Source organism: Macaca fascicularis, chromosome 7, assembly GCF_037993035.2.
Source record: "Macaca fascicularis isolate 582-1 chromosome 7, T2T-MFA8v1.1".
Lineage (NCBI taxonomy): Eukaryota > Metazoa > Chordata > Mammalia > Primates > Cercopithecidae > Macaca > Macaca fascicularis.
Window position 1 is genome coordinate 115,225,098 of NC_088381.1, and position 27,006 is coordinate 115,252,103.

Genomic DNA, 27,006 nt, shown 5'->3' on the forward strand with positions numbered 1-27,006 from the left:
CATTCTTTTTTTGAGTGGGTGGCATAACATTCCATTGTGTGTTTATACACCACATGTCCATTATCCATTCATTCGCTGGAGGACATATCCGCTGGAGGACATTTTGGTTGATTCTGTATCTTGGCTATTGTGAATGGAGATGCAATAGGTCCCATATATTTTGTCCCCCAGAGCAGGATACTTTTTGAACTAGAGAGAGAATGCTTTTGAAAAGTATAGTGGAACAACAGCCACAAACCAGGACCATCTCAGGCATATCATTATACACACACACACACACACACACACACACACTTTGCTATCATAGAAAACGAGAATGCAACATGAAGTCCCTGTTCTCTAGGAATTTATAGTTCACTGAAAGACAGAAAATTTGAAAATAATTTGATTATTCTCTTTTATAATTCTACCATAATCATTATTATCCAGAGTTTTAAGTCTTTCCAAGTATGACTTTATTTGATCATTAAAGAACTCTATTATATAAGTACTATAACTATTCTCATGTTACACAAGAGGAAGACAAGTAAAAGAGAGGTTAAATAAATTAACCAAATTCACAGAGCTAGAAAGTGGAGACAGTAGAATTTAAAACCATGCTGTTTAACTCCAAAGCCTATAATCTCACTCACTCCCCAAAACAGCGTCCTGTGATACATGATAGTAGGGAAGTGGCCAGGTATTCTCTGCACATGGAAGAAGCACTTAGTCAAGCCTCTTAAACAAACCAAAGCTTTTGGGAAGAGGTGACAAATAAGGTGTTTACTTAGTTAGCCAAGATGAAGGGGTGGGAACAAGTAGAAGGGACCACAAATACAGTCAGTAGGAAAAGCACTGTCACTTCCTTCAATAGTAATGATGCACACTAGTCATATTGATCACGTTCTATTTATTAATATTTTATCAACAAATAGTTGAGAAATATGAATTATATATTTATAGTGTACAATGTGATGTTTTGATATATGTATACATTGTGAAGTGGTTAAATCAAGTTAATTAATATATCCATTGTTTCACATAGTTTTCATATAAGATCTACCTCCTTAGCAATTTTCAAGTATACAACATATTATTATTAAGTATAGTTACAATGCTGTACAATAGACCCTGTAAAGGTAGCCCCAGGATTTGTTCAGTAAGAGTATGGATTATCTAATTTCAATGAATAAGTAAGATATGTTACAGGTTGATTATGGGCCCCTAAAACATACACTGAAGTTCTAATTCCTAGTACCTCAGAATATGATGTTATTTGGAAGTAGCGTGTTGCAGGTATAACTAGTTGAGATGAGGGTACTGGAATAGGGTGTGAGCCCTTAATCCAATCCACTGGTGTCATTACAAGAAGAGGAAAACCCCACGTGAAGACAGGCATGTGATAACAGAGGCAGATATTGGAGTGATGCAGCTGAAAACCATAGGACACCTAGGATTGCCAGTTACCTCCAGAAGCTAGGAAGAGGCAAGGAAGGATTCCACCCAGAATCTCAGAGGGACGAAAGCCCTCCTGACACCCTAATTTCAGAATTCTAGCCTCCAAACAGTGAGGGAATACATTCCTGTTTTAAGAACTTTCTTTGTGATACTTTCTTATGGCAGCCCAAGGGAAGCAATACAAGGCACTATCATGGAATTCAGGCACTTGCCCAATTTTGAAATTGGAGAACCATTTAGACTCATACTGGATGTTAGCTGATGTAAAATTTAGATACATCACGAAATGTGTTTACATTCATTCTGTACAGTAACAGATATCATTCTTTTGTGCTATTTCAGAAAATTCTTTTCAAAATGACCTGTAAGTTTGACTGACTACCGTACATCTTCCTGAAGACACCACAAAGAGTTATTCAAAATGGAGAGTTGTTCTGATTACGTATCATATCAACACACAACAAATTACATAAATTTGATATCATATTGCAGACCCAGATGCACAAAAGTTAATTTTTAAAAATACAGAATTTCTATGAAATACACCAGAGAAGGCACTAATTAACTAAGGGTTGTGTTCTGCTCAAGCTTATCCAACATCATTTAATGATTTCTGCCAAAGGCGAGTAAGTAAACAAGAAGAGGCCAAGTTGTAGAGGATAATGTTTTCTCATGTACCACAAGAAGCAGAAAAAGGGAAGAAATCAATGTTTGCTGATGGAAGAGGATAAAACTGCCAGGAAAATAAATGTTATTTTTAGTTTTTTGTTAAGACCTTGGCATTAAAAGGAAGTTAAAATAAAAGATTAACAATTCCTTAAAAAAGAATTGATAGAATCATTCTTAATAACTGTTTTCTTATTTTTCAGTTCTGGAAATACATTTTATATGCACTTTCCTTGTGTAGTATAAGTTAACTTTTTCAGATCACAGAAAGATTGTTATTCCTTATTGATTTTGTTTGAAGTATCTTGCAGCTTTTCAGAAAATGGCTGGGATGAACCTAATTTAGAATAAATGTATCATGTTTACAACCAGCAGTTGTATAGATTATTAATTACCACTGATGGCATATTCCTTTGCATAGAAGCAGATAGGCAGTATTTTCTATATTTGTAGGTTAAATTATTAAACTTAAGTCTGAAACCTCCTTTAAAGTCATTTTAATGAGTGTTTCATTAGATTACAGATATGAAAACACAAGTAAATTAATTGTCTTAATTGGCATCTTTAATGTGATAACCAAAAGTGAAAAGGATAAATTGTGTCCAATAGGACCACAAATAGATTGCTACAATATTTATTTCATGCTACCTTTTTAAAATAGTAGGGGCGGATATAACAGATAACTCATACTGCGGCCGGGCGCAGTGGCTCAAGCCTGTAATGCCAGCACTTTGGGAGGCCGAGATGGGCGGATCACGAGGTCAGGAAATCGAGACCATCCTGGCTAACACGGTGAAACCCCGTCTCTACTAAAAAATACAAAAAACTAGCCGGGCGAGGTGGCGGGCGCCTGTAGTCCCAGCTACTCGGGAGGCTGAGGCAGGAGAATGGCATGAACCCGGGTGATGGAGCTTGCAGTGAGCTGAGATCCGGCCACCGCACTCCAGCCTGGGCGACAGAGCAAGATTCCGTCTCCAAAAAAAAAAAAAAAAAAAAACCTCATACTTTCTGGACTTTCACATATAAACACACACACTCACACTCTCTCTCTCTCTCTCATACTTAAGATGTATACATAATATAGACTCATAAACTGGATCAATTAATTTGATTATCATTTTATGATTTAAAAACTCTCTTCAGGCTATGGTAAAGTTGGTTAATCTGAGGAAAAAACATATTGTGAAATATTTGCCATTTAGTGATCTTCCCACTTAAATAATACATTTCTGAATGTCAATAAGAGTCTTCTAATAATAAAAACACAAAATTCAATTCATTAATGTTCATGTAACTGTTCAGAATTTCCACATTAAAGAAACTGCAACTGTTTTCCTTAAAATGATGTATTTATAACTATAAACAACGCAATCAATAGATTCTCAATTCTATGTTGACAGACAGTATTTCTTTCTTCTTGAAATGCCCGAAAATCTTCACATACTTATTTCGTATCAACTCTTGTAGTAAAACAATGGTCCTTATCTTATCCTTCTACCTATATAATATTTTTCATTAAAATATATAGATCTCACAAGGAGACATCTAATTTCAAATTTTCAACTAAGTTGTATACCTAATTATTTTGATTCTGAGGTTTGAGATCCATTTTCAGAGCTCCCACATGATCCAATTTTGACCATCAGACAATGTGAGTGGCAAAGTTGTTAGGATCAAACAAATGCTTGCTCTGTGTTTATATCATAAATCTCTATCACACAAAATTCTTTGGGCATGAACTTGCAAACTTAAATTGCTTAGATTTAGTTCAAGTAAAAGACATTTTTTTAAGAGATGAGAAGAACAAACAAGGAAAATATAGCCTATACTGCTATGCTCTGAATATCTGTGTCCCTCCCCAGAATTCATTCATATTTTGGAATCCTAATCCCCAGTAGGATGGTATTAGTAGATGAGGCCTTTAGGAAGTGATTAGGTCATGAGGGTAGAGGCCTCATGAATGGGATTAGTCCCCTTATAAAGGAGACCCCAAAGAGCTTGTGCACCCTTTCTGCCATATGAGATTAGAATAAAAAGGAGAACAAGTATGAGCAAATCCTCATCATACATGGGATCTGCAGGTACCTTAATCTTGGATTGCTCAGCCCCTAAGACTGTGAAAAATAAATTTCTATTGTTTATAAGCTACCCAGTTTATGTTATTTTGTTATAGCAGTCCAGACAGACGTAGAAATATGTTCATGGTAATTCTGTTACATAAAGGTCTTAAGAAATAAAAACAAAATTTCACTAAGCATTATACCCTGGCTAATGACTTATGACTTTTCTTTACAAGTCTTTAAGAAAAATAAAAGTACAATAATTCTGAATCACAGTTAAGCAACACAGGTCAGCAGCAAGGAAGAAGATACTAGGGTCACATGTATGGATACACTCCTCATTGAGCTTGGGTCCAGAAGATTTGTAGTGTCTTATTCTTTTGGCTTGGAAAAGGAAATGTGGGATAAAATTCTATAAAAAGGTAGTTTATTTTGGGAAATAATCCCAGGGAAACCAAGTAGGGGATTTTGAACAGTGATACAAAGAATGAAGAAAAGCCAATATAAGAAAGTGTGATTCCTTTGGTCATTGCTGAGAGTAACAGGCTCTATTCTACTGTGAAACTGACAAGGCATGCAGAATGTGCCCCAGAACTCCCTGACCAAGGGACAACAAAGGGAGCATGTATCAACTAAAACCTACTTTTTTTTTCTTTTATTATTATTATTATTATACTTTAAGTTCTAGGGTACATGTGCATAACGTGCAGGTTTGTTACATATGTATACCTGTGCCATGTTGCTGTGCTGCACCCATCAACTCGTCAGCACCCAACAACTCGTCATTTACATCAGGTATAACTCCCAATGCAATCCCTCCCCCCTCCCCCCCCCCTTGATAGGCCCCGGTGTGTGATGTCCCCCTTCTCGAGTCCAAGTGATCTCATTGTTTAGTTCCCACCTATGAGTGAGAACATGCGGTGTTTGGTTTTCTGTTCTTGTGATAGTTTGCTAAGAATGATGGTTTCCAGCTGCATCCATGTCCCTACAAAGGACACAAACTCATCCTTTTTTATGGCTGCATAGTATTCCATGGTGTATATGTGCCACATTTTCTTAATCCAATCTGTCACTGATGGACATTTGGGTTGATTCCAAGTCTTTGCTATTGTGAATAGTGCCGCAATGAACATACGTGTGCATGTGTCTTTATAGCAGCATGATTTATAATCCTTTGGGTATATACCCAGTAATGGGATGGCTGGGTCATATGGTACATCTAGTTCTAGATCCTTGAGGAATCGCCATACTGTTTTCCATAATGGTTGAACTAGTTTACAATCCCACCAACAGTGTAAAAGTGTTCCTATTTCACCACATCCTCTCCAGCACCTGTTTTTTCCTGACTTTTTAATGATTGCCTACTTTTAATTAAACAAACAGATGCTTTTCAAACGGTAATTAGTATTTGGCTGCAGAAAGTTTAGTCTTGCTCCAAAATCTAAAGTTCTGTTCTGTGATTCTCTTCTCAGACTTACTGAAGAATCTACACAGCATCTTTATCCAACATCAAAGCAGCTAGATTGTATTGCCTGAGCAGTAGGGCGATTTTCACTCAAAGCTGGACTTGCTGCAGAACACTTTCTTGCTCTGAGCCCTACTTGAAACTGACAGCCTTCAAAATTAACTGATACAATGACTTGGAGATATATTTTAAATGTAGTATATGCAACCCATAGAATCCAAAGGTCTACCTTATTGTGCACCCCATTCTTAGTGATAGGACTTGTGAAGAGCAACAACTTTTACCACCTTCTGTTATGCACACAGCTTACTATGGTACCCAGACTACTCACTGCTTCCTGTTCACAAAGGTAAAAAATGCCATGATGTAATCAATACAATGGACCGGTACAGATGCTTCTCAACTTGTAATGGGGTTGTCTCCTGATAGCCTCATTGCAACTTGAAAATATCGTGAGTTGAAAATGCACTTAATACATCGAACCTACCAAATGTCATAGTGTAGCCTAGCCTATCTTAAACATGTTTAGAACACTTACATTAGCCCACAGTTAGGCAAAATCATTTGGCTACACAATATACTGTAGATTATCAGTATTACATGGTTGTCTGAGAGCTGAAGCTCGCTGCCACTGCCCCTCATCACAAGAGAGTATCGTACTGCATATCACTAGCCTGGAAAAAGGCAAAATTCAAAATTCAAAGTAAGATTTCTGCTGAATGCTTATGACTTTTGCACCATTGTAAAGTTGAACAATCATGTTAGGAGACCATCTGTGTAATCGTCTATAGGTTACCAAGACAATCAAGTTCCTTATGCACTGTAATGTTACAGAGAGTGAGTGTTAGCCCTGATCTAAGGCAGACATGTACATGTGGATTGCTGTCTATCCCACATAAGAACAAACTTCTAAATTCTCTTTCATGATAAGAATTAAAAAGCATGCATTTGTTAGATTACTAGCTGCATACCAGCTAGTGCCAGGGGTGTGGTGGTGTTCCAGTGAAGACACCACATCTGATCCAGCAGCTGCTTTGGTTTGGTTGTTAACCATAAGCTATCATATATCATAATCCGCCTGACTTTTTAGTTACTTTACATGTGAAGTGAACAGGTGCATGATGGCGACTATGACTCCTTCACTGTTAAATCTTTGATGGTAGCATATAATCTCTGAAGTTTCTCCTGGGAAGGAGTGTTACTGATGATTTCATACGTTGGTTTGGGAAGAACAGTTTTATAGGATTCCACTAGGTCTTTTCTACTAAAATGATTCTGACTTATTCCAAGGGTCATATAACCAGTGTGAGGATCCTGCTTGTTGCTAAGTATGTTGGTCCCGATTATGTACTTGGGAGTCTGGGGAAATAACCATAGATCAATCCATTTACCTAGGCTAGGACTCCATTTATCTCTTGTCTTCCTCAAATCCCCATTCTAACTCTATTAGCATTACAAGACTACTGATGTCAGTGCTAGCTCAGGCTCTGTACCTTTCAGAGGTACAGAGGCTTTGCTAGTTCACTTTTTCCAGTGTAAATTTGCTAGTTCACTTTTTCCAGTGTAAATTGCTATGTAAAATGGCTTTGCTAGTTCACTTTTTCCAGTGTAAATTGCTATGTAAAATGGCCATAAATCCTTTTAAGGAAGGATTGAGACAGCATTTTTTTGTGTAACTTTCAGTGATATTGCTAGGTCTTTCTTTAAGAAAACCTGGTTTCCCTTTCAACCAGTAAGAGTTGGCTCCATGAACTAGTTTAAATTTGGAAATTGGATGAATGATTGTGATCTTCTATTATAGTGGAAAATGTCTACTTCCTCAAGGTGTCATTTTTGTCTTTTTAGATACATCAAGTACTACTCTAGTCAGCTATCCTTGTGTCATAAACCCTTGTTGATAAAAGAATGCCGGTTGCTATTCTGACCTTGTTGCTCTTCACACTATCGATATCAATATTGAGTTTGCTGGTAAAGTGTTACTACTAAACTTCTGCCATTTCTGAAAATGGCAGAATCAGACCATTGAGTTTAGAGATCCTTGTACTATGGTAGCATCTCCTACTACACCCTGGGCTACAGAGGACAGTCACCCTGAGCTTTTCATAGATGCCAGTGTCCATCTGACTACTGCATTTCTCACAGTGAATGCCTTGGGAATTCTCTAAAAACAAGCCTCATATAATAAATATGTGCTAACATTCCCACCTCCCTGAGTCTTCTAAGTTTTAATATTCTGTGAAGGCAGCTCTGTATCTCTAGCTCACTTACCATGAGTCCTCATGATGTTTAAATTTCAAAGAACTAACAGCATATTAGGACTAGCTCCAGGTATTCTTACTTATAATTAACCCAAGTCATGGAAGAGTACTTTATCCTTAAATTCTTCCTAGCCCAGTATCATCACACTCTAGACCCACATTACCGCTACCTCAAAGTCCAGTGGCCAAATCCAGGCATAGAGAGAGACAAATTTCAATGGGACAGGAAAGAATATCCACCTACTTTATTGAGTTAAATGTAAGTATATAGTAATAACAGTAAGAGCTTATAATTATTAAGTTTGTAAATAAATTATTATGTGGTATCAATGACTCAATCACAAATACGATTATCATTTACTAAGCATTTATGTTGTGCTAGGCACTCTGTCAAATGATCTACACGTATTGTCTCATTAATTACATTGACAAATTTTTTTTCTTGAGATAGTATCTGGAATGAATGAGATGTTTTAGATTGTTCATAAAATTAAACAAAAGATGAATTCAGAGAGAATAGTAGATAGGTAAATCTTCTGATGAACAAAAATAACTTTTCCTGAGAATTTTAATAAAATTTCTAAAAATATTTGGTTGATGCTGATACACTGAGAATAAAAAGTATTAGCAATTTAGGAGTATGTTAAAGTGTTGACCCCAAAAAGCCTTTCTTATTCTATATAAAAATAAATGGAAACAAAACTATTTGAAGACTATAAGGAAGACTCTAAGTGTTTCATCCTAAACAAGTTATGCTAAATACATTTACTCATGTAACCATGTACTTAATAAAGATGTACATCACCTGGAGATGGGACTAGGTATATGAGGCAGGGACAGGGATTGTGAAAGCAGCCATTGATATGGCAATCTTTTTTTTTTTTTTTTTGAGACAGGCTTTTGCTCTTTCGCCTAGGCAAGATCAGGGCTCAATGAAGCTTACACTTCCCCAGGCTCAAGCAATCCTCCCACCTCAGCATCCCAAGTAGCTGGAACTACAGGCAAATGTCACCACATCTGGCTAATTTTTTTTTTTATTTCTTTGTAAAGACGAGGTTTTGCCATGTTGCCCAGGCTGGTCTCGAACTCCTGAGCTCAAGCAATCTGCCTATCTCGGCCTCCCAAGGTCCTGGGATTACATGAGTGAGCCACCACACCCAGCTGATGTGAAATTTTTTTAAAAATAAATATTTGGATTCTTATTCTAAACATTTTCCACATCTTATCCAAAGATTATTTGAAAAAATATTAGTTATTTTAGTTGGAGAGTTCTCTAACATGATGTAGCAGACAGTTCAGTCTAGATATGTTTATCACAGATGAAAAAAAGCAAATTACATTAATTTTATAAAACACAAAAAAGAATTAATATAATAATTGATTATAGCAGAACCTAAACCTGCCCACATTAATTGGAGATAAATCCAAATATCTAGTATGTTTCTTATTCAAGTGCATGCACTCTCATTTTGTAAAAAAAATTAACAGACTAAATTAGAAAAAAAGTAGAGGAATATGAATCAAGATATATAAAATATCTGCAAAGAACAATACACATAGCACTAATGGTTTCGAACTGAAGAACTGGCTACTAACATTTGTAAGATTTTTATCATGATAAGATTACCATTTGAGAATCTGCAGAGAAGATTAACAAGGACAAAAGCATCAATAACTCTGCAACAGCCTTGGTAGTTAAAAATACATTTTTACAACAATCAAATGACTGAATACAATTCTATTCTAAAATTGAAAAATGGCCCAGCCTAGTTTTTTTATGCAAAAAGCAAATGCTCACTAAGGTTAAGGTGTAATAAACTAGTAGACAATTTTAATGCTTCCTAGTGTTTTGGATTTACATAATTATTTTTAAAGAGTGGCTTTCAAAAATATTTTAGTGATGAAAAATATTATTCAAATGAAATCCTACCCAGCAAGTCAGCATATAAAATGAAGAAAAGCAGAGCTGCTTTGATTGATGCACTTTTTTTTCTTTGTTTTGTTTTGAAAGGAGAAGGTCAGTATCTTCCAACCTTGCAAACAGGTATACCTATGTTTATTATTAAAAGAAATTCAAAGACCCACACATTATACTGGTTACAATTAAACTGTATTGCTATCTGAGAAGTCTGAAATTTAAAAGTTCAAATGTTCAGTATTCCTACTGAGAACTTCCTTTTAAAAGCCAGTCATGCTTTCTACATACGACCTCATTGCAAGAATAATGCAATGTAACTAAAATCTCAACATTTATTTGGGTGGAGAACATGAAAATCATATTTTCTAATTTATAGGGTAGATAAAAAATGTTTGAGGTCAACGGAGGAAATATTTTAAAACAACTATAAAGGAATGACCTGCTTGTTTATATATCAAAATATATTATAGGCCAGGCGCAGTAGCTCACAACTGTAATCCTAGCACTTTGGGAGGCTGAGGCGTGGATCACCTGAGATCAGGAGTTTTGAGACCAACCTGGCCAACATGGGGAAACCCCGTCTCTATTAAAAATACAAAAATTAGTCAGGGGTAGTGGTGTGTGCCTGTAATCCCAACTACTCAGTACACTGAGACAGGAGAACCGCTTGAACCCGAGAGGCAGAGGTTGCAGTTAGCCGAAATTGTGCCACTGCACTCCAGCCTGAGTGACAGAGTGAGCCGCTGTCTAAACATATACACACACACACACACACACACACACACATAGGTATATATGTATATATTTTATTAATTATATTAATTTTATTATATAAATTATATCTATTTTATCACATAGTATATATAAAATAATATTTATTATATAATATATATTATATAATATATTAAATATTATGTTATATTTTATATATTATATAATATACATTGAATATTATATGTTATATTTTATATATCATTTAATATATTATATATTAAATAATATATTTTATATATAATACTATATATTATATATTTATATTTATATATTATTTATATTTTTTACATAAATAGTAAAGCTGTAGAAGGTAAAATGGAATGGAATTGGTACAGAAAAGAATAACAGAAAGGTGCAGACTAATGTAATTTTGTTAATGCTAAAAAGAGCATTTTGAAGCTGTCCAGTGGAATATTGACCATCCTATTTATATAAGGGCAAGAGGGAAAAAGAGAGAAGAAGGAGACAGAAAGCACACTAAACTAACACTTCATACTAAGGACAAAATGATTTCCTGATGATTAAATTGTCAAATACATAAATGAGTATAAGCTGTTAGAAAAACAAATCTTAAATGGATATAAGGAGATCTTGCTAAAGTAGCTACAAAAGTCATAAGCCAAAAATGATTCCTCTTTTCAAAACAAAAACCTAAGAACAAAAGTATCATAAACAATCTTAAAACACAAGTAACACCCTGGGAGGTGCAATTGGCAACATGTTTATCAGCAATTGAATTTATTTATGTAGTATATTTGTCTTCACAAGTCTACAAGAAGGAGCAAACTAGCAAGAAAAGAGAGGACCAGTAAATAGAGATGTACAAATGACTGATAAACATGCAGGAAAATGTTCAAATTGGCTAGTGATTTAAAATGCAAATTTAAATTGCAATTGAGTGTAATTTACTTTCTTCCATCAAATTGACAAAAATAAAAAAATAAAAAAACACTCCCATTGAGAAAGCAAGTAAAGGTCCCTTTCAACTTTGGCTAAATAATTCCATTTTGAGGAGGGAATCTAAGATACAGCAATGCTACCATACATTTCACAAAGATATACATACAGGCAACACAAACATATACCCTACAAGTATTCATTGGATTGTTTATAACAGTGACCATCTGTAAGTAATTCCATGATGAACAACACAGCAGCAATTATACACATTTGAGAGTACTCACAGCAAAATTCAGTGCACCCATACAAAGAACTATTCAGCCTGAGCGAAGACAATGATCCAAGCCACTGGTTCAAACTTTAGCGTACATCAGATTCACTTGGAGGGCTTGCTAAAACATGAATTGCTGGCCCCAATGCAGGGATTTCTAATGTGAAGTGATCTGGAATTTTCATTTTTAATCAATTATCTCCAGAAACCACACATTAAGAACTACCGGGCTAGACCCATACTTGGTGTTTTGGACACATGGCCAAGTGAAAAATTCTAGTCATAGAATAATACTTTTCATTATCTCATTTATTAAAAATTGAAAATGGAACATGAACATAAATAATTATATAAAGGAAATGCATCGAACAAGAACTGAAAGGTGATATGCCGAACTATTACTTCTGGGAAGCAGGGCAGGTCGGAAGGAGAAGAGAAACATTTATGTTAAATATCCTACTGTTTAAGTCATTTACAAGACTATATTTATAATGTATTTAAATTATTGATGTGATAATTTTGAGAAAGGAGAAAGAGGAAGGGAAAGGAGGGGAGGGGAGGGCAGGGCAGGGCAGACAAGGGAAGGGAAGGGAAGGGAAGGGAAGGGATGCAGAGAGGGGAAGAAAGAGGGTAGCTGAATTCTGAAGCTGTAGACATCTAGAGTTTGTACTAGATTATTAGATTTACTGGCAAACTCTTTCTTTCTTACTTCTTCATGTATCTTTGTAATAAACTCTCATTAAACGAGGTAGTCTGAACATAGTTCTATTCCTTGCAAGCTAAAAAGGCTAATTAACAGAGATGTATAGGCTGTGCAGAGCAATAACACACAAAAAAAATACTGAAATTTATTTAAATGCATCTAATTTAAAGCAGGATATAGGAATACTAAAACCAGTTTTAAAACCTACTTATTTTCATACCTACATATCCAAATATAGATCTTAGAGTTGATGCTCCTAAATTACTGAAAAATAATAAAGCCAACATGTTTCTATTACATGCTGACACAATGCTTATGTACCAAGAAAGTATAGTTGTATTTGTATGTATGTGTGTGTGTATATATATATGTATATGTGTATATATACACACACAGGATATATGTGTGTATATATGTCCATAATATAAATTTAACTCTCGAAAGGATTCTATGATACAAGATAGTTATTATCATCCCGGAAATATAAAAAAGAAAACTGAGGCAAAGAAAGCTGGGAGATTACAGAACTTTTCCAAGGTCACACTGTTAGTCCTGGTGGAGCCAGAGTTACATCCAGACAGTCTGGTTCCAGCATCATGCTCTCAAGTATTGCATCGTACTGACCTCTCCTTCACTTGTTTTATTTTCTTTGGATACATCAATACCTTCAGGCCACTACCTATCACTAAACAATACACCATAAAAAATTAAAGAGGCTAGAAAAAATGCTCTCTACAATACTTTTGGAAATAAACAATCTTTATGACTCTTACTGCTAGAAGAATAGGTAGCAGATTAAGAAATCTGCTGATGAGTGAATGAGGAACGTCTCTCTTCCACTGCATTTCCAACTATCATACTCAGATTAGACAAGCAAGAAAGTAATTCCAGCTTTCTGATATCAGCCAACAAAAATCATCCTCAGGACCAGCTGCCAATAGCATGCCCTTTAGACTTTGGCCAGAATGCCAAGCCCCAGCTGTTCTGTCAGCCTTCCTTATACAGTTTGTTGACAATGAAGAGGCCCAGTTAATTTTTCAACTGGCAATATAAGCTGAAACTGATTCACCTGCAAACACCTTAATTAATTCTAGGAATAAAAAGATACTGATACCAAAACAATACATTTTTCTTAGGATCAAAACACATTGAAATGTTTCCCAAAAATGGAACTGCTTAGGGGAAAAAAAAAAAAAAAATGAATGATCTACTTCTTCGTTACAGAACTTAATCTGGTTTGTCTTGAGGTCAAAGATTGTACTCCTGATTGTGAATGATAAAAAGGGAAAATGTATGGAGAAAATGGGAAATTTCCAATATTAAAGGGACAGGAGGATGGAGAGAGAAGCAGCAGAGCAACACCTGGGGTGTGTTAGAAACAGAGATAAGAAGTTGATTTTTTAAATATAATTTGGAGTTCAGAAGGTGTAAATTTAGTACACTCAGTGAAGGACTAATGGGAGCCTCAGTGAATCTTCTCTTGCCATAAATTGCCTCTCATAAAGCTCTTCACAGCTTCTTTTAAATATGTTTGGACCCTCCTGTTTAGATCCCAACTTTTGACTCTGAAATTTCTATTCCATGTCTACAAAACAAAACATATAATCAAATTATAACAACACTGTATTTTCTTTGAGTTAATATTATCTTGAGTTAAGTCTATCATTGTTTAAATTTTTGGTAACATTATTTTAACTGGACATTGTTTTCTGTATAAATTTTAAAATGAAAATGCTCCACATACCCATTTCCTTGTTTCAAATTTTAACAATTATCAGTCATCAGTCTGTCCTTGTATGTTGTCTTTTGGAATCATTTTTTTTCTATCAAGCGTAATTATCCTGGCTCAAATTGTGTTTATCTAAATTTCATTAAGACAATTGTATTCTTTAATCCATTTTCATTTAATAGCAAATGTTATAATTTGAAATTATAGTTATCATGAGTTTTCCTTTTTTAACATTTTTAATAATTATTCTTTCTAGATTACTTTTGTTCTTTTTCATTTTACCAACAGCATGAGTTTTATTAAGCATATTTTACCATTTCTGTTTTAGCCATGGTCTTGTCTATTTAATGCTTCATTCTGTGATGCTTTATATGCGTATTTTTATCATTTCAGAGTCAAAATGGTAAATAAAAAGATCCTTGAGTTAAGGATCTGTCAGTAAGAGTCAAGAATGGCAGAAGTTAAAAACAGGGTTAAAATGGTGAATTCATAAAATTTCCACATTACTCTTCACTTTTCCCTCTGTAGGTTTGTTAGCTGGATTTTTTTTTTTTTCCTGTAACACAAATACTTAAAATATGTAACTTTATCTACTAAATGAGACTACTTTTCCTACCATAGTGCTTGTGTTGATTACAAATGTGAATTTTGAGCTAGTAAGGTTATTGACAATAAGAATTATCAATTTTTGAGTAAAATATCCACAATATTCTGCATCTAAATTAGATTGCTGCATCATATATATATATAACCTAAACATATTATCTTCTATCTAACTATTTTGTTCTTACAAATATTTTGTTTTCTTTCTTTTTTTTTTTTTTTGTTTTGATTGTTGTTTGAGACAGTGTTTCTCTCTGTTGCCCAGACAGGAGTGTGGTGGTACTGTCATGACAACCTACAGCCTTGATCTCCTGGGCTTAAGTGATCCTTCCACGTCAGCCTCCAGAGTAGCTGAGACTACGGGTGTGCACCACCAGGCCCAGCTAATTTTTATTTATTTATTTTTTTTTTGTAGAGACAAAAAGCTGGTCACCAGCTTCTGACCTCAAGTGATCCTCTTGCCTCAGCCTCACAAGGTGCTGAGGTTGTAAGCATGAGCCACCACGCGTGAGCTTTGCCTTTACATATTGTTGTAATTTTAGTGCCCTTTAAAAGTCTCCGTTTTTATTGCTTCTATAAAATTAGCTTAAGAAAGGTGTAGCTGATGATTCTGAAGGCCTGAGTGCATACAGTATCTGCAACTGTTTGTTTTTCAAGGTTTTCTATGAATAAAATGACTAGGAGTAAGAAAAGTACATGTGACCTCATGCTTCACATTCTTCAGAACAAATACCTCTCGGTTGCAATTATGTCATCATGAAATCATGTCCCACGTTTTAAAATAAACTCATTGCCATATGAATTGTTATCCTACTGAGATATTTTTGTAGTTGTCTGTTTAACAGCTTCCTTAGAAGTGTCTTCTACATTTCCCATAATACCAAAACAAAAATTTCTTTTTTCATCTTATACACAAAAATAGCTCAAGTTTGAATGTTCTGAAATCCACACTCTTGTCCTGCATTGCACATATACTTGCACTTGAGTTACAAACACACACCCCCACATACACAGTTTTAGCTAAATATTCTAAAATATACACTTTTTGACTTCCAAGAAAAGTCAGAGAGTGTTTTCTCCAGTGTCACAGTTCGGGACTCACCTGTGGACGTGGATGTCCTGTGACTAGACAAGTCAACTCTAGGGTTTCTCCTTCCCGGATAGTGTAGACCCTTTCAGAGTAGCGCTCCTCTTCAATGTTACAGGCCAAGCCTGAGTGCACAATACGAACCGTAGGAGGAGCTGTCGAGTCAGGAAGAAGAGAGACAAGATACATGAAAACGTAAGTAAGTGATCTGCTCATGAACCATCTTGACTATAAAAGCAATTCTTATTAGACTTCACCATAGTCAGATTAGTCAGATTCATCAGTCTTAACACCTCCCCAAGGCATTAAAGATTTTACTGGAAGAAATCTTCAAATTTATCTAACAGTGACCAACACATTTCCAGGGGAACAAGGTAGTGGAACATTGGTGCCTCAAGAAATCACCATCAATACAAGACCACATGATAAAACTTGATTGTTAAAATGTGAGAAGGTCTCTTCCTTTCTGAGTTCAATCAAACTTTAATATAATAAGGAATATTGCACCAAAAATATGTAGTGCAAAAGAAAGAAGACAATTGGAAGAGAAAAGGGAATTTGAATTGAAGACATTGACATTTGTCTATTAATTATTTAAGCCATGTAGCACACAAGATAAGAAGCTCACAAATAAGATGATTTGGTTTTCAGGAAGTGAAAACCAACTTAATTTACCATACTTATAGACATCTGTATTGATGTAAACAAAGTATGATTCTTGATTAAGCCATGGAAGAAGACAATATACTATTGTTGCCTGAGTCTAAAATTCTGATTCAAAAGAAACTTCATTAGCATAAAGCTGCCCAAATTTCTAAATATAATTTTCTCCTACTTCAGTGCCAAGGGGCCAATAAAATTTAACTAACACTCCTTGACTTACATATCATTGGGAACAACTACATGGAAACTTTCTGTGGGTCATGAGAAGTGCTTAGCTAATAAGATATGGTGCTTGCCATCATGTAAATTATTGACAGCTACTAGCTTCAAATTGGAGATCATCTCCTTTTGTGAACTCAGCATTTTTGTTTGTAATACATTTTGGAGTGAAACAGAATGGTTATTTCAGTTAAAGGCAAGTGGAAAGATTATATCTACATATAAATGACAGTGATCTCAAGAATTTCCTGATAGATATTTCGACCTAAACAGTAGTATTACTAGCAGAGGTTGTGATTGCTTAAAAATTAATGCCAGTACCAGCATATTAGGAATGTTTTGTCTAACATTTAAGACGATAAATCTTACAGAATTTTAAAATAAATTTGGTGATTCTATGGAAGAAAAAAAGATTATAAGGCCAACTCATGAAAAAATTCATTCTGGGAAAATCTGTGTTCTGAAAGTAAAATAGAATAGTTTTCAATATCTACTATTTTGTTTTATATAACGTAATTGCACAGTCTACCCACAGAGCTTAATAACTGACATCAGGGCGTATTTCATTATCTTTCTCAATTTCAGGCAGAAACTGGAAGATGGAAAAGCCCACTTATGATTAATAAAACAACTGGCTATGTCCAGCTCTTTCTAGGTACCAATGCATAATCCTGTTACTCAACCTTGAAACTCAGAACCCTGATTCCAATATGCATAATCAAAATGACAAGTAAAAGTTTCCAATTCCAATAATAGGATAAGAACAAAAGAGTACTTCTAGAAAAGTGGCCTTGACACTAAATATGCATAATAAACGCCCCTCAAGAACTTGTTAAAAATACAAATTTCAAAGGTGTTCAGAGACCTGATATATCTGCAAGAAACCCCAGGAATCTGCATTTTTACCGAACACTCAGATAGCTACAATGACAGAGCTACATAGACTAGGTTCTGGGTATTATATTTGTTAGCTAAAGAAAAATACTCCAAGGAATAAAATATCCTTTTCCTCTGTCTTTTTAAAGTAACTAAACTTTCTGCTATGCATCATTTCACTGATTTGAAAAATTAAACGATGCTTAAGTCAAATGTCCAGTTTGGTCTATGAAACCAATTTATTAAAAATTTTCCATCATGTCTCTGGACTCTGTCTAGACATTGTAATAATTTGTTTGATTTTATGACATTAGAAATCCTTATCTTTGGTGTTTCTCTTAGTGCTCTGATATGTTTCACACCACATTTCCCACAAATCATTTCAGGCAGTGATCAAATTTGGACTTCAATTTAGATAAGTAATACTAGTGAGGTAGTTATATTTAGACATCTGTCTAATATAGTCATATCCATATTGTAGAGGTTAACAAACTGATGAAAATCTATAAATGTTTGCAAAACAAAATAAATTTTCAATAGAAAATACAGAACCATTTTCTTAAAATATATTTTCATGCTAAATTTAGCTTCATACGTGATAGCCCACATGTTTATTAATATATCTAATTATGTAGTGACATGACATCTTTTCCAGACTAATTTACACTTGTTATTTTTGTTTTAATTTCAAATCAATGCTTAGTATTGTTATTTTTAAGGTATATCTTTCAAAAACATCATTATGCAAATAAGTAGCTTTATTTAAACCACTTAAATTATACAGTAAGCACACTGTGACATTTACAAGGGTTAATTTTCTGCTATTTTCTTCTATATTATAACACATTCTTGGAAAAGGTAATTGCCTGCATACTGCAGTCATCATGAACCTACCACCTCTCCCGTAGGAGGGTGGAATATTCCACCAAATTTTAAGTGTGGAAGTTGTCTTCCTCTTAGTATTCATTAAAATATGTGCTCAATATTTTAGCTGCTCAATGATAAGGAGAGTATTTTAGAAGCTTCCCTTAATTCTTTTGTTTGCACAAAGCTCACTTGAAAGGACCTTAGAGTTCATATAGGTCAGTGCTCTCATTTCCCGATTAGGAAAGAAAAGTCTGAGGACATCAAATGATGTCACAATCCTGTGGCTAGTTGTGGCTAAATGAGACCAGAGCCACTGGCCTATTGTTCTTTTCACTACTTGATGCTCTCTATTTAAACTATGTCTGTCATAGTTAAATTTGTGTTCTAAATAACTCCCAAACTAGACCCAGACCTAGACCAGGCTAGGGGTATAAAAAACGACTGAGAAACTATTAATAAAGCAGTTAGAGCACCATAAACTAGATTAAGAATGTAAGTAGCAGAATTGCTCCAAACTTAACCAAACTTAACAATAGACTGTTGCCCCAGTTCATCATCCTACCTCCAGTACCTGCCAAATCCATGACATCTCACAATGATCAAAGTAGTATTTTGAAATTTCTATTTACATTATGTTGTTTCTCTGCTTAAAAACCTACAATATCTCCCTATGACATTTCATAGAGTCCTAATCGCTGCACATGAGTGCATTTAGGCCCTCTGGCAAGGGTCCTCATGCTTACTATCCAACTAGAAGCCCCATTTCTCTGTAATATCAGGCTATCCTCAGGGAGAATGCAAAGAACCCTGAGATTTTAAGAGTCTTTGCTTATAATGTTCTCCCATCTAAGATTCCCACACCAATAATTGGACCCATGTTCCTGATATCTTCTTGGATTACTTATCAATGATTATCTTCTCTTTTATTCCAGGAGGTATGTGTTTATTGCTTTGTGATTTTCCTTTCTCTTAACATTCAAACACGATAGTAAGCATCTCAGTGCCAGACTGAGCATCATTTTTGGCATCATCCCCATATCATGTAATTCACAGCACAGAGGAGGTATTTATTAACTAATTGAGTTTTAGTTTCTATTTTAGCAACTATCACTATAATGACTCAACTTCTTACTTTAGCAAAATATCAACTCTTATGGCAGTGCATTTGCTTACTTTAAATATAGATGCAATTTGCAGTTTTATACCTGAAGCAAGACATCTCTGATCCTCTGCCTTGTTGGTAAAAAACCTCAATTCATCATCCTTAAATTGGACTAAAGGTTATGATCTCCTTTGCCCTGTAGAGTCAGCAATGAATTACAATGTTAAAATATTGCACGAGACTCATATTCATCCAAATTTTCTTGAAGTAAACCAAATCTCATTATGTAAAATCTTTCCTAACACTAATCATATCAATTGTCTTAATCTGAGGATATTTTGGCTTTGGGTTGAAGAGGTCGCCTAAAAGGGCAAAAGAGAGACATTCTTTTATCTTGTTAGAATATACTTTTGAAAGTTAAACCAAATTCACTCTGGAGAAAGAGTACAAATAAATTATTCTACAATGACAACAACCAGGGGCATTTTAATCTTTTCATCTCAGATACAGACTTTCAAGCACATATTTATTGAGCAACTGCGATGGTAGGCATGAGACTATGTGCTGGGGATATGATGATTAATGCCATGAGCTGCCCCTACTAAGGGCTTACAGCCTACTGGGTTTGTCTAAATTATTTAAAATTATATGATAGTTGAACAGGATAGATACTTTAACAGAAGAAAATGCAAAGTGCTAAACAAAGACAAAGCAGAGGATAGCTAAATCTGCCTAGGGAAGTCTAACAAGTTTCGCAAAGTCAGTGACATTTAACCTAAGTTTGGAGAGATGCTCTTGGGAGCAAAAGAGGAAGGAGATTTCAGAGACAGAAAACTGTGTTCAAAGGCAAATCTGAAATATGCCTTTGTAATATGCCAGTGTCTATTGTGTTTCTGAAATAACCATGTAAAAAATGTGTCCCCTGTAGTTTATCATTTACTTCATGCCTTGCCACTGTACAGCCTTATCAGCTTGCCATTATGTCTCAGACACAGGAGAGACACTGGAGAGGCCTGGGAATGGATATCGGAGGAGAGACACATTTTAGAGGTCTTGCTAGATAGGACATGACAATTAACTGAATCTGAGGGTGAGGGAAGAAGTTTATACCCTGACTACGTGAAAGATGACAATTTTTTTTTATTTTAATAAGATATTAAATAGGGTATTTAATAAAATAAATTTTATTATTTATTTAATATTTTTATTTTTATTTTTATTTTGATTGCCATGGAACTCACATTACCTACAGTTCGGGGAAGCTTGACATGAGGGGCTCTGAGCCCAATTCATGGGGGGTGGAGGGTTGTTGGCATGAGGGCTTAGATGAGAAACATTTTTGATGAAGAAACTTTTTTCAGTAATGGGGATGGTTCCTGAAAAACGTGCTGCTATCAGACATTTATGGTTTTGGTACTAGGAGCTTTCTCTCCTCTAAGAGCTTCAAGTAACAGCCTGGTTCTTTAGTTAAATCCCTCAAATCCCTCATACAGCTATTCTGTGGGAATTCAAGTTGCCACCAGCATGTTGCTACCTTCTACACTAGATCAATGTAACGTATGTTCTTGGTTAAGGTCACAGACCTGTTTAGTTAAGCAGTGTGGAGGGAAGGATGTTCACTGGTCCTCTCCTAGAAGCTCTAGTGAACAGCTCAGTAAACCATGCTGTGCCAGCATTACTCATGTACTATAAATGTTCTGAAGACAGACAGAGAGAGAGACAGAGACAGAGAAAGAGAAAGAGGGAGAGAGAGAGAGGCAGATAGACAGAGACAGAGAGACAGCCTATACCTTACTGTTGTCACATGGCCAAAGAGTCACTATGTATTACTTACACCATTCTCTTAATAAGCATTCAGTTTTGCTTGTAAAGAAAACATAACAATAATCAAACTTTTCTCCCAGCTTTCTATTGGTTTAAGTGATCATATGCTTTCATAAAACACTTCTCAGTTTTATACAACATGTTACATTTAGCTAATCAGCATTGTCAATGGTTGGTTTCTTCTGTTAATTTCAAAATATTCAATGTAGCACATGTATAGTACTTCTAGGATATGGTGGCTTCCATTCTTCTTTTCTTTCCTACCTGAGTTTCTGGTTTAAGATAGTACATGAGATCTCCCCCACCTCCCTTTTTCAAATGGTATTCTAAACTGATTTTTATATATTTTTTGTGCATACAGTCCTAGTCCATAATTACTCCTGTTGCTGACAACTCCATTGCCTAACATCTTCCTCATTAGCCTAGTTACATGTTTTATCATCAAAAAATTTGACAGGGCCAGCTGTGGTGGCTCATGCCTGTAATCCCAGGACTTTGGGAGGCTAGGGCAGGCAGATCACCTGCGGTCAGGAGTTTGAGACCAGACTGGCCAACACGGTGAAACCCAGTCTCTACTGGAAATACAAAAATTAGCCAGGCATGGTGGTGGGCGCCTGTAGTCCTAGCTACTTTGGAGGCAGAGGCAGGAGAATCACTTGAACCCAGGAGGCAGAGGTTGCAGTGAGACGAGATCTGAGATCGTGTGACTGCACTCCAGCCTAGGTGACAGAGAGAGACTCTGTCTCAAAAAAAAAAAAAAAAAAAAAAAAGACAGGAAAAAAAATACAAAGATTTGAAGAAGACGGTGAATAATTCAGTTTTGGATGCTGTGGTGAATTCACCAATAGTTGACAAGTTGCTGCTGGACATTAAGTTTGACAGCTTTCAATGGTAGTTGATGGCTACATAGAATACAGGAGAGTTCTACAGGAGAGCATGTAGAGTGAGAATAAGTCATGATAGAACCATGATAAATATGTATTCTTAACTAGAGAAGCTAAAGAAAGGACTTGGTGTGATTATAAAGTCAGAGAGGTAGAAGGAGAACAAAGAAAATGAGGTGCTTTTTAAGTTACATGAGTAGACAGCCGAGCACAGTGGACTGTCCAAAAATATTACTTACCATGGAGTTGTCAGTTAAGAGCAGCACAGACAAAAGGTCATTGCCTTTGGGAATTAAGGCAGCATTAGTGAATTTTGACTGAGCTATGGCTGCAGAGAATTGGAGTCAAAGGATGAATGATGTATGGTTTGACTGAGGAAAAAGATCTTAGTAGGTCAAATCAAGCTTGAAGCAAATAGTTAAACTGCTATTTAGGCTTACTCATATGTAAAAAGGAGTGATAAGTGAAAAACTGAGTATTTCAACACTATTGTACCAGCATTTTAGGATTGCAAAGAATCATTACTTTCATCATAAGAAACAACAACTCATCATGTTTATACTTCTAGCACAATTGCAACTTTTTGCCACTACAATATTATTTTCTAGTATCCTTCCACATTCTTCAAAAATAAATCGCTCTAAAAGCCCACTTTCTTTCTTTTCTTTTTTCCCTCCCTTTCTGGTAGTTTATTTTTTTACAAATTCAACTCTGACAACTTCAGGACCACATATGAAGGAATCTCTCAAAGCTGTTTAATCTCTTCTGTAAAACAATCAAGGCTAATCCTCAACAGCATTTAAATATGCTACAGCATATAAATAAGCTTAACATGTTCCATTAAAAAAAAAGAGAGAGAGACAAAACAGTAACATTTATCCTCCTATCATCCTATCAACAGGACCCCTCTTGTCTTTCCTTTACTGTCTAGTGATTAGAAATAATGATATATGTTTACAGCCATCCTCGGCATGTGCTTTGCCCTCCTCAGTCCACTGCAGTCTGGCTCTGCCCTATCATTTGTATTTCTAAAAGAAAAGGGCAGGAAAATAGAAGACCACTTTGGTAAATCGCTATTTCTTTTTTTGGTCATTATTGTGATCATTTGCCTCTCCTTCAGCCTTAGCTTACTTTCTTTTACTTTGATACAAAGATCTTTGAAATTACATACTTGCCCTACACTACAACACAATAAAGACTTTTGTTTTATCCCACTGCCATATATCCTGCACCCATGAACATAAACACATATCCAAATATGCACATAAGCTAATGTTCAACTTGTATATTTATTCAATAAATTCTTCAAAAAATAATTAAAATCTTTCTGTAACTGTCATTTATGTAATCCCAAATAGAAATATATTCTGATACATAAACAACATATAGATTATTTTAAGTCAGCCTGCAGATCATTTTATTTGTTTGATTCCATTGGTTATTTTAAACTAACTACAATGTCCACATCAGTGTGAAATTATTTCTCCACTCCCTCTACCAACCTCCTACCGCCATGTTTGGTTAACATTGTATTCCTGTCCACTAGAGGTAAATATTTTTTTGTCCTTAATTTGATGAGTTGTAAAGTGAAAGTAATAAGATCCTATTGATATATTGGATTTAATAAAGAGAAGATCATATGTTTCTCATATGACTTTAGTTGAAAGGCCTTGATTATGAAAGGGTTTTAATATTTTGTATTATTTCCTTAGTACATGTTGGGTAGCATTGTTACAAAGTAACTGAACCACTCTAAGAGACTGTACGAAGCCCAGAGTAAGGCAATTAAATTAAATCCAGAAGCCTCTGGCTTTAGATGGCAATTATTAATGTTTGCTAAATAATAAAAGTTGACATGATCTTTTAGGTTGATGTTAACCAAGAATTTAAAGAAAAAACTTTAAACTTTTAATTTAAGTTAAATTTTAATTTTATTTGTAAATTTAAAGTCAAATTACTTGTTTATGTGCAGTATATTGTACACTATTTTGAAAGAGAGATGAAAGTTTGTCATCAAAAGAGAGCAATGACATTCAATAACAGTTTAATTTTAAACTTACAGTAAATATACACTAAATTTTAATGATAAACAAAAAAGCAATTATGTAATTCAAATTCTAATGGTAAAACAATGATAAAAAACAATCATATTTTCTGTGTAAAAACTATCTTGTTTGACAAGTATTAACTTCATAAAAATTGAATACAAAATTGCAAAATATTATTCTGAATTATCTTCCACAAAACAACATGTGTCCTAATTTTTTAAAATAAAGCACTATCAATTCTAAAAATGTTATTTCATGAAGATTTTCACATTTACAGCTTCAGATTTCATCAGGATTACCTTTATTTGTTTTCATCTAGAAGAGTTGCCTATTAGCATCTAAGCCTAAAACTTCAAAAACCCTTGCATGTTTTAGAGATGGAAAAAAAAAAAGAAGGTTCACTGAATCTAAGGTTCATAACATTCTTTTCAAATACAGCATTTGACAACTTCTGACAAGTGTGCCAGAGAAGAACCATGGGCCATCAAGTCTAGGCAGTCACACATAGCCATCGGTCATCCATGTTCCCTGTCTCTACCTGGCTATTCCCGCCCTAAGTCCCTCACTATGTTCTTCCCAGTAGATTTGACCTCAACCTGGAAGATATTTGAAAGTCCATCAAATATTTAACTAATCTCATATGTTGCTCAAAAGACTTGTATAAACTAAGTGGAATATTCCAACTTGAAGGTAAATATTGTAGGGAACTAACCTTTCCTCTTCTTTGGTATGAATGTAATATTATATATATACAACATAAATGTGTGTATATAATATATATGTATATATAATATAATATATATAATATATATGTGTGTATATATATGTTCTTTAATATTGGATCCTATGCTACATCCTGAATTGTCTCTAACTAAAGGTTAAATTAGATATTTAACAAATCAGTAAATTTTAGACCAAAAACCCCATAACTATTCCAGAAATCTTGGCAACTAGGTCATAGACTATAAAACAAACAAACAAACAAACAAACAAACAAAAAAGCCGAGATAAAAACAAGGGAACTTACCTCTTGCTTTTATGGTACCATTTTTTAAAGGTTTTGAAATTTGTACAAGAACATAGCAAAGGAGGGAGAGAAGCTATTATAACACTGCAGGAAAGGATGGCATTTAATCCTTAAAATCTTTGATCAGGTCTTTCCCTCTAAATCAAACTTGTGAAATGGCATCCTGTTAATAGTATCAGAAGCCATATATCATGTGGTCAATGAACTCATAAAGGTTCTTTGAACCAAATCTTCCTTGCCTCTTATAAATTATCACAGCACCTGAAGAGATCAGGATTCCTAAAGGCAGAGGTACTAATGACATCATTTTTTAATCTCTCTGGACTGATATGTATACTTAAATCCTTCTCTAAAATTAAGGGCTCTTCAGTTTTCTTGGAAACATCCATAAAGCCCCAGAAAATACTAACCAAAATGAAATTAGTCTTAGCATTGTGATCCAACCTTAAGCATAAATTGGGTATTTAGAGAGAGCCGTTATTTCTTCCAGCCTAACTCATCAGGAAAACAAATGAAATTTACTATGAAATATGACAAAAATGAAAACTTCAAATTGCTTTTCCAAGAGTAGCAACAGTAGGCAGAGAATTGTCAGGATCTGGCCTGCCAATGTCCCCACTGTTTCTCTCCACTGAGAAATCACTGCCACTGCCTGTGACTAGCCCCAAGGACAAGTTTCTTAGCCTGTCAGAAAAACATCTTGGATCCCAGGAGAGAGGGATCAGTGAGATAATGGCACATACCCCAAGTCTGGCTCTTTTCTCCTTCTACAAAAGGCAGAAGAACAGTTACCACAAGGTAGAAATGATTCAGACTCCACTGGGGCAATACCCTCATTGACTGCAAACTTAGTAAATACCAAGCACCTGTGTAATTCATGTTATTTTGATGATCTGTAGTCCTCTCTAAAACCCTGAAAATCATGTGTTTTTTATTTCCATTTGAACAAAATTAATATCCCCAGTGAAGGTTTGTGAATTGCCAAAGCTTAGTTTTGATGCCAATTCTGCTTTATGCTAGAAATACATTTTGTGATTTTTTAATATATATATTATAATTTCATTTTACCCTGCTGCATTTCCATTTTTAAAAGTCTAGACATTCCTTTGTGTCTTTGGGGAGAAAGAATAGAATACAGAAAAAGAATTATAAATCATTTATACTCCAATTAAAAAGATACTCTTATTAAGTTAATTGGTGCCACGAGAATCTGAAGTAAAAACATTTGTCTAAACCACACAGTGTGAAACATAAGCAATTATTAGTACATATTATAATTCAGCTCCTAATTTTTAAAATATTAGGCTTTGACAATCTCGTAGATTTATATATAGGAGCTGAATTATCCAAAATTTCTGCTCAAACAATTCAATTTTCATTTATTTGAGGATGGAGTTCCAAAATTGGCTCTGTAAGTATGTATCTCAGTGATTCACATATGTGGCAATGTGGCATGGTACTTCCCAGGAACCTTCTTATACCTGCCATCTTCCAGATTACCTGTAACCTTACGCTCCCAGGGCTGAGCCTCACACTCTGGCCTCTTCACAAGCACTTGTACCATTTTAGCTTGCAACAGAGCAAGACTCTACTCTCGGTAGTAAAGAGAATATACTTCATTCTCC

The 27,006-nt window shown here is 34.9% G+C and overlaps 1 protein-coding gene across 8 annotated transcripts in view; it reads right to left on the reverse strand.

The window, feature by feature from the left end:
- MDGA2 (MAM domain containing glycosylphosphatidylinositol anchor 2) overlaps nt 1–27,006 on the reverse strand; it is an 841,756-nt gene that overhangs the window by 443,516 nt on the left and 371,234 nt on the right. For all 8 annotated transcript variants that reach the window (XR_006699884.3, XR_010588464.2, XR_012415765.1 and 5 more), the window contains exon 2: nt 15,887–16,026. Coding sequence is in view for 2 of the 8 variants with exons in the window: in XM_045397536.3 (XP_045253471.1) it covers nt 15,887–16,026 (140 nt within the window). In the remaining 6 variants the exon portion in view is untranslated. The remainder of the gene's footprint in view (nt 1–15,886; nt 16,027–27,006) is intronic.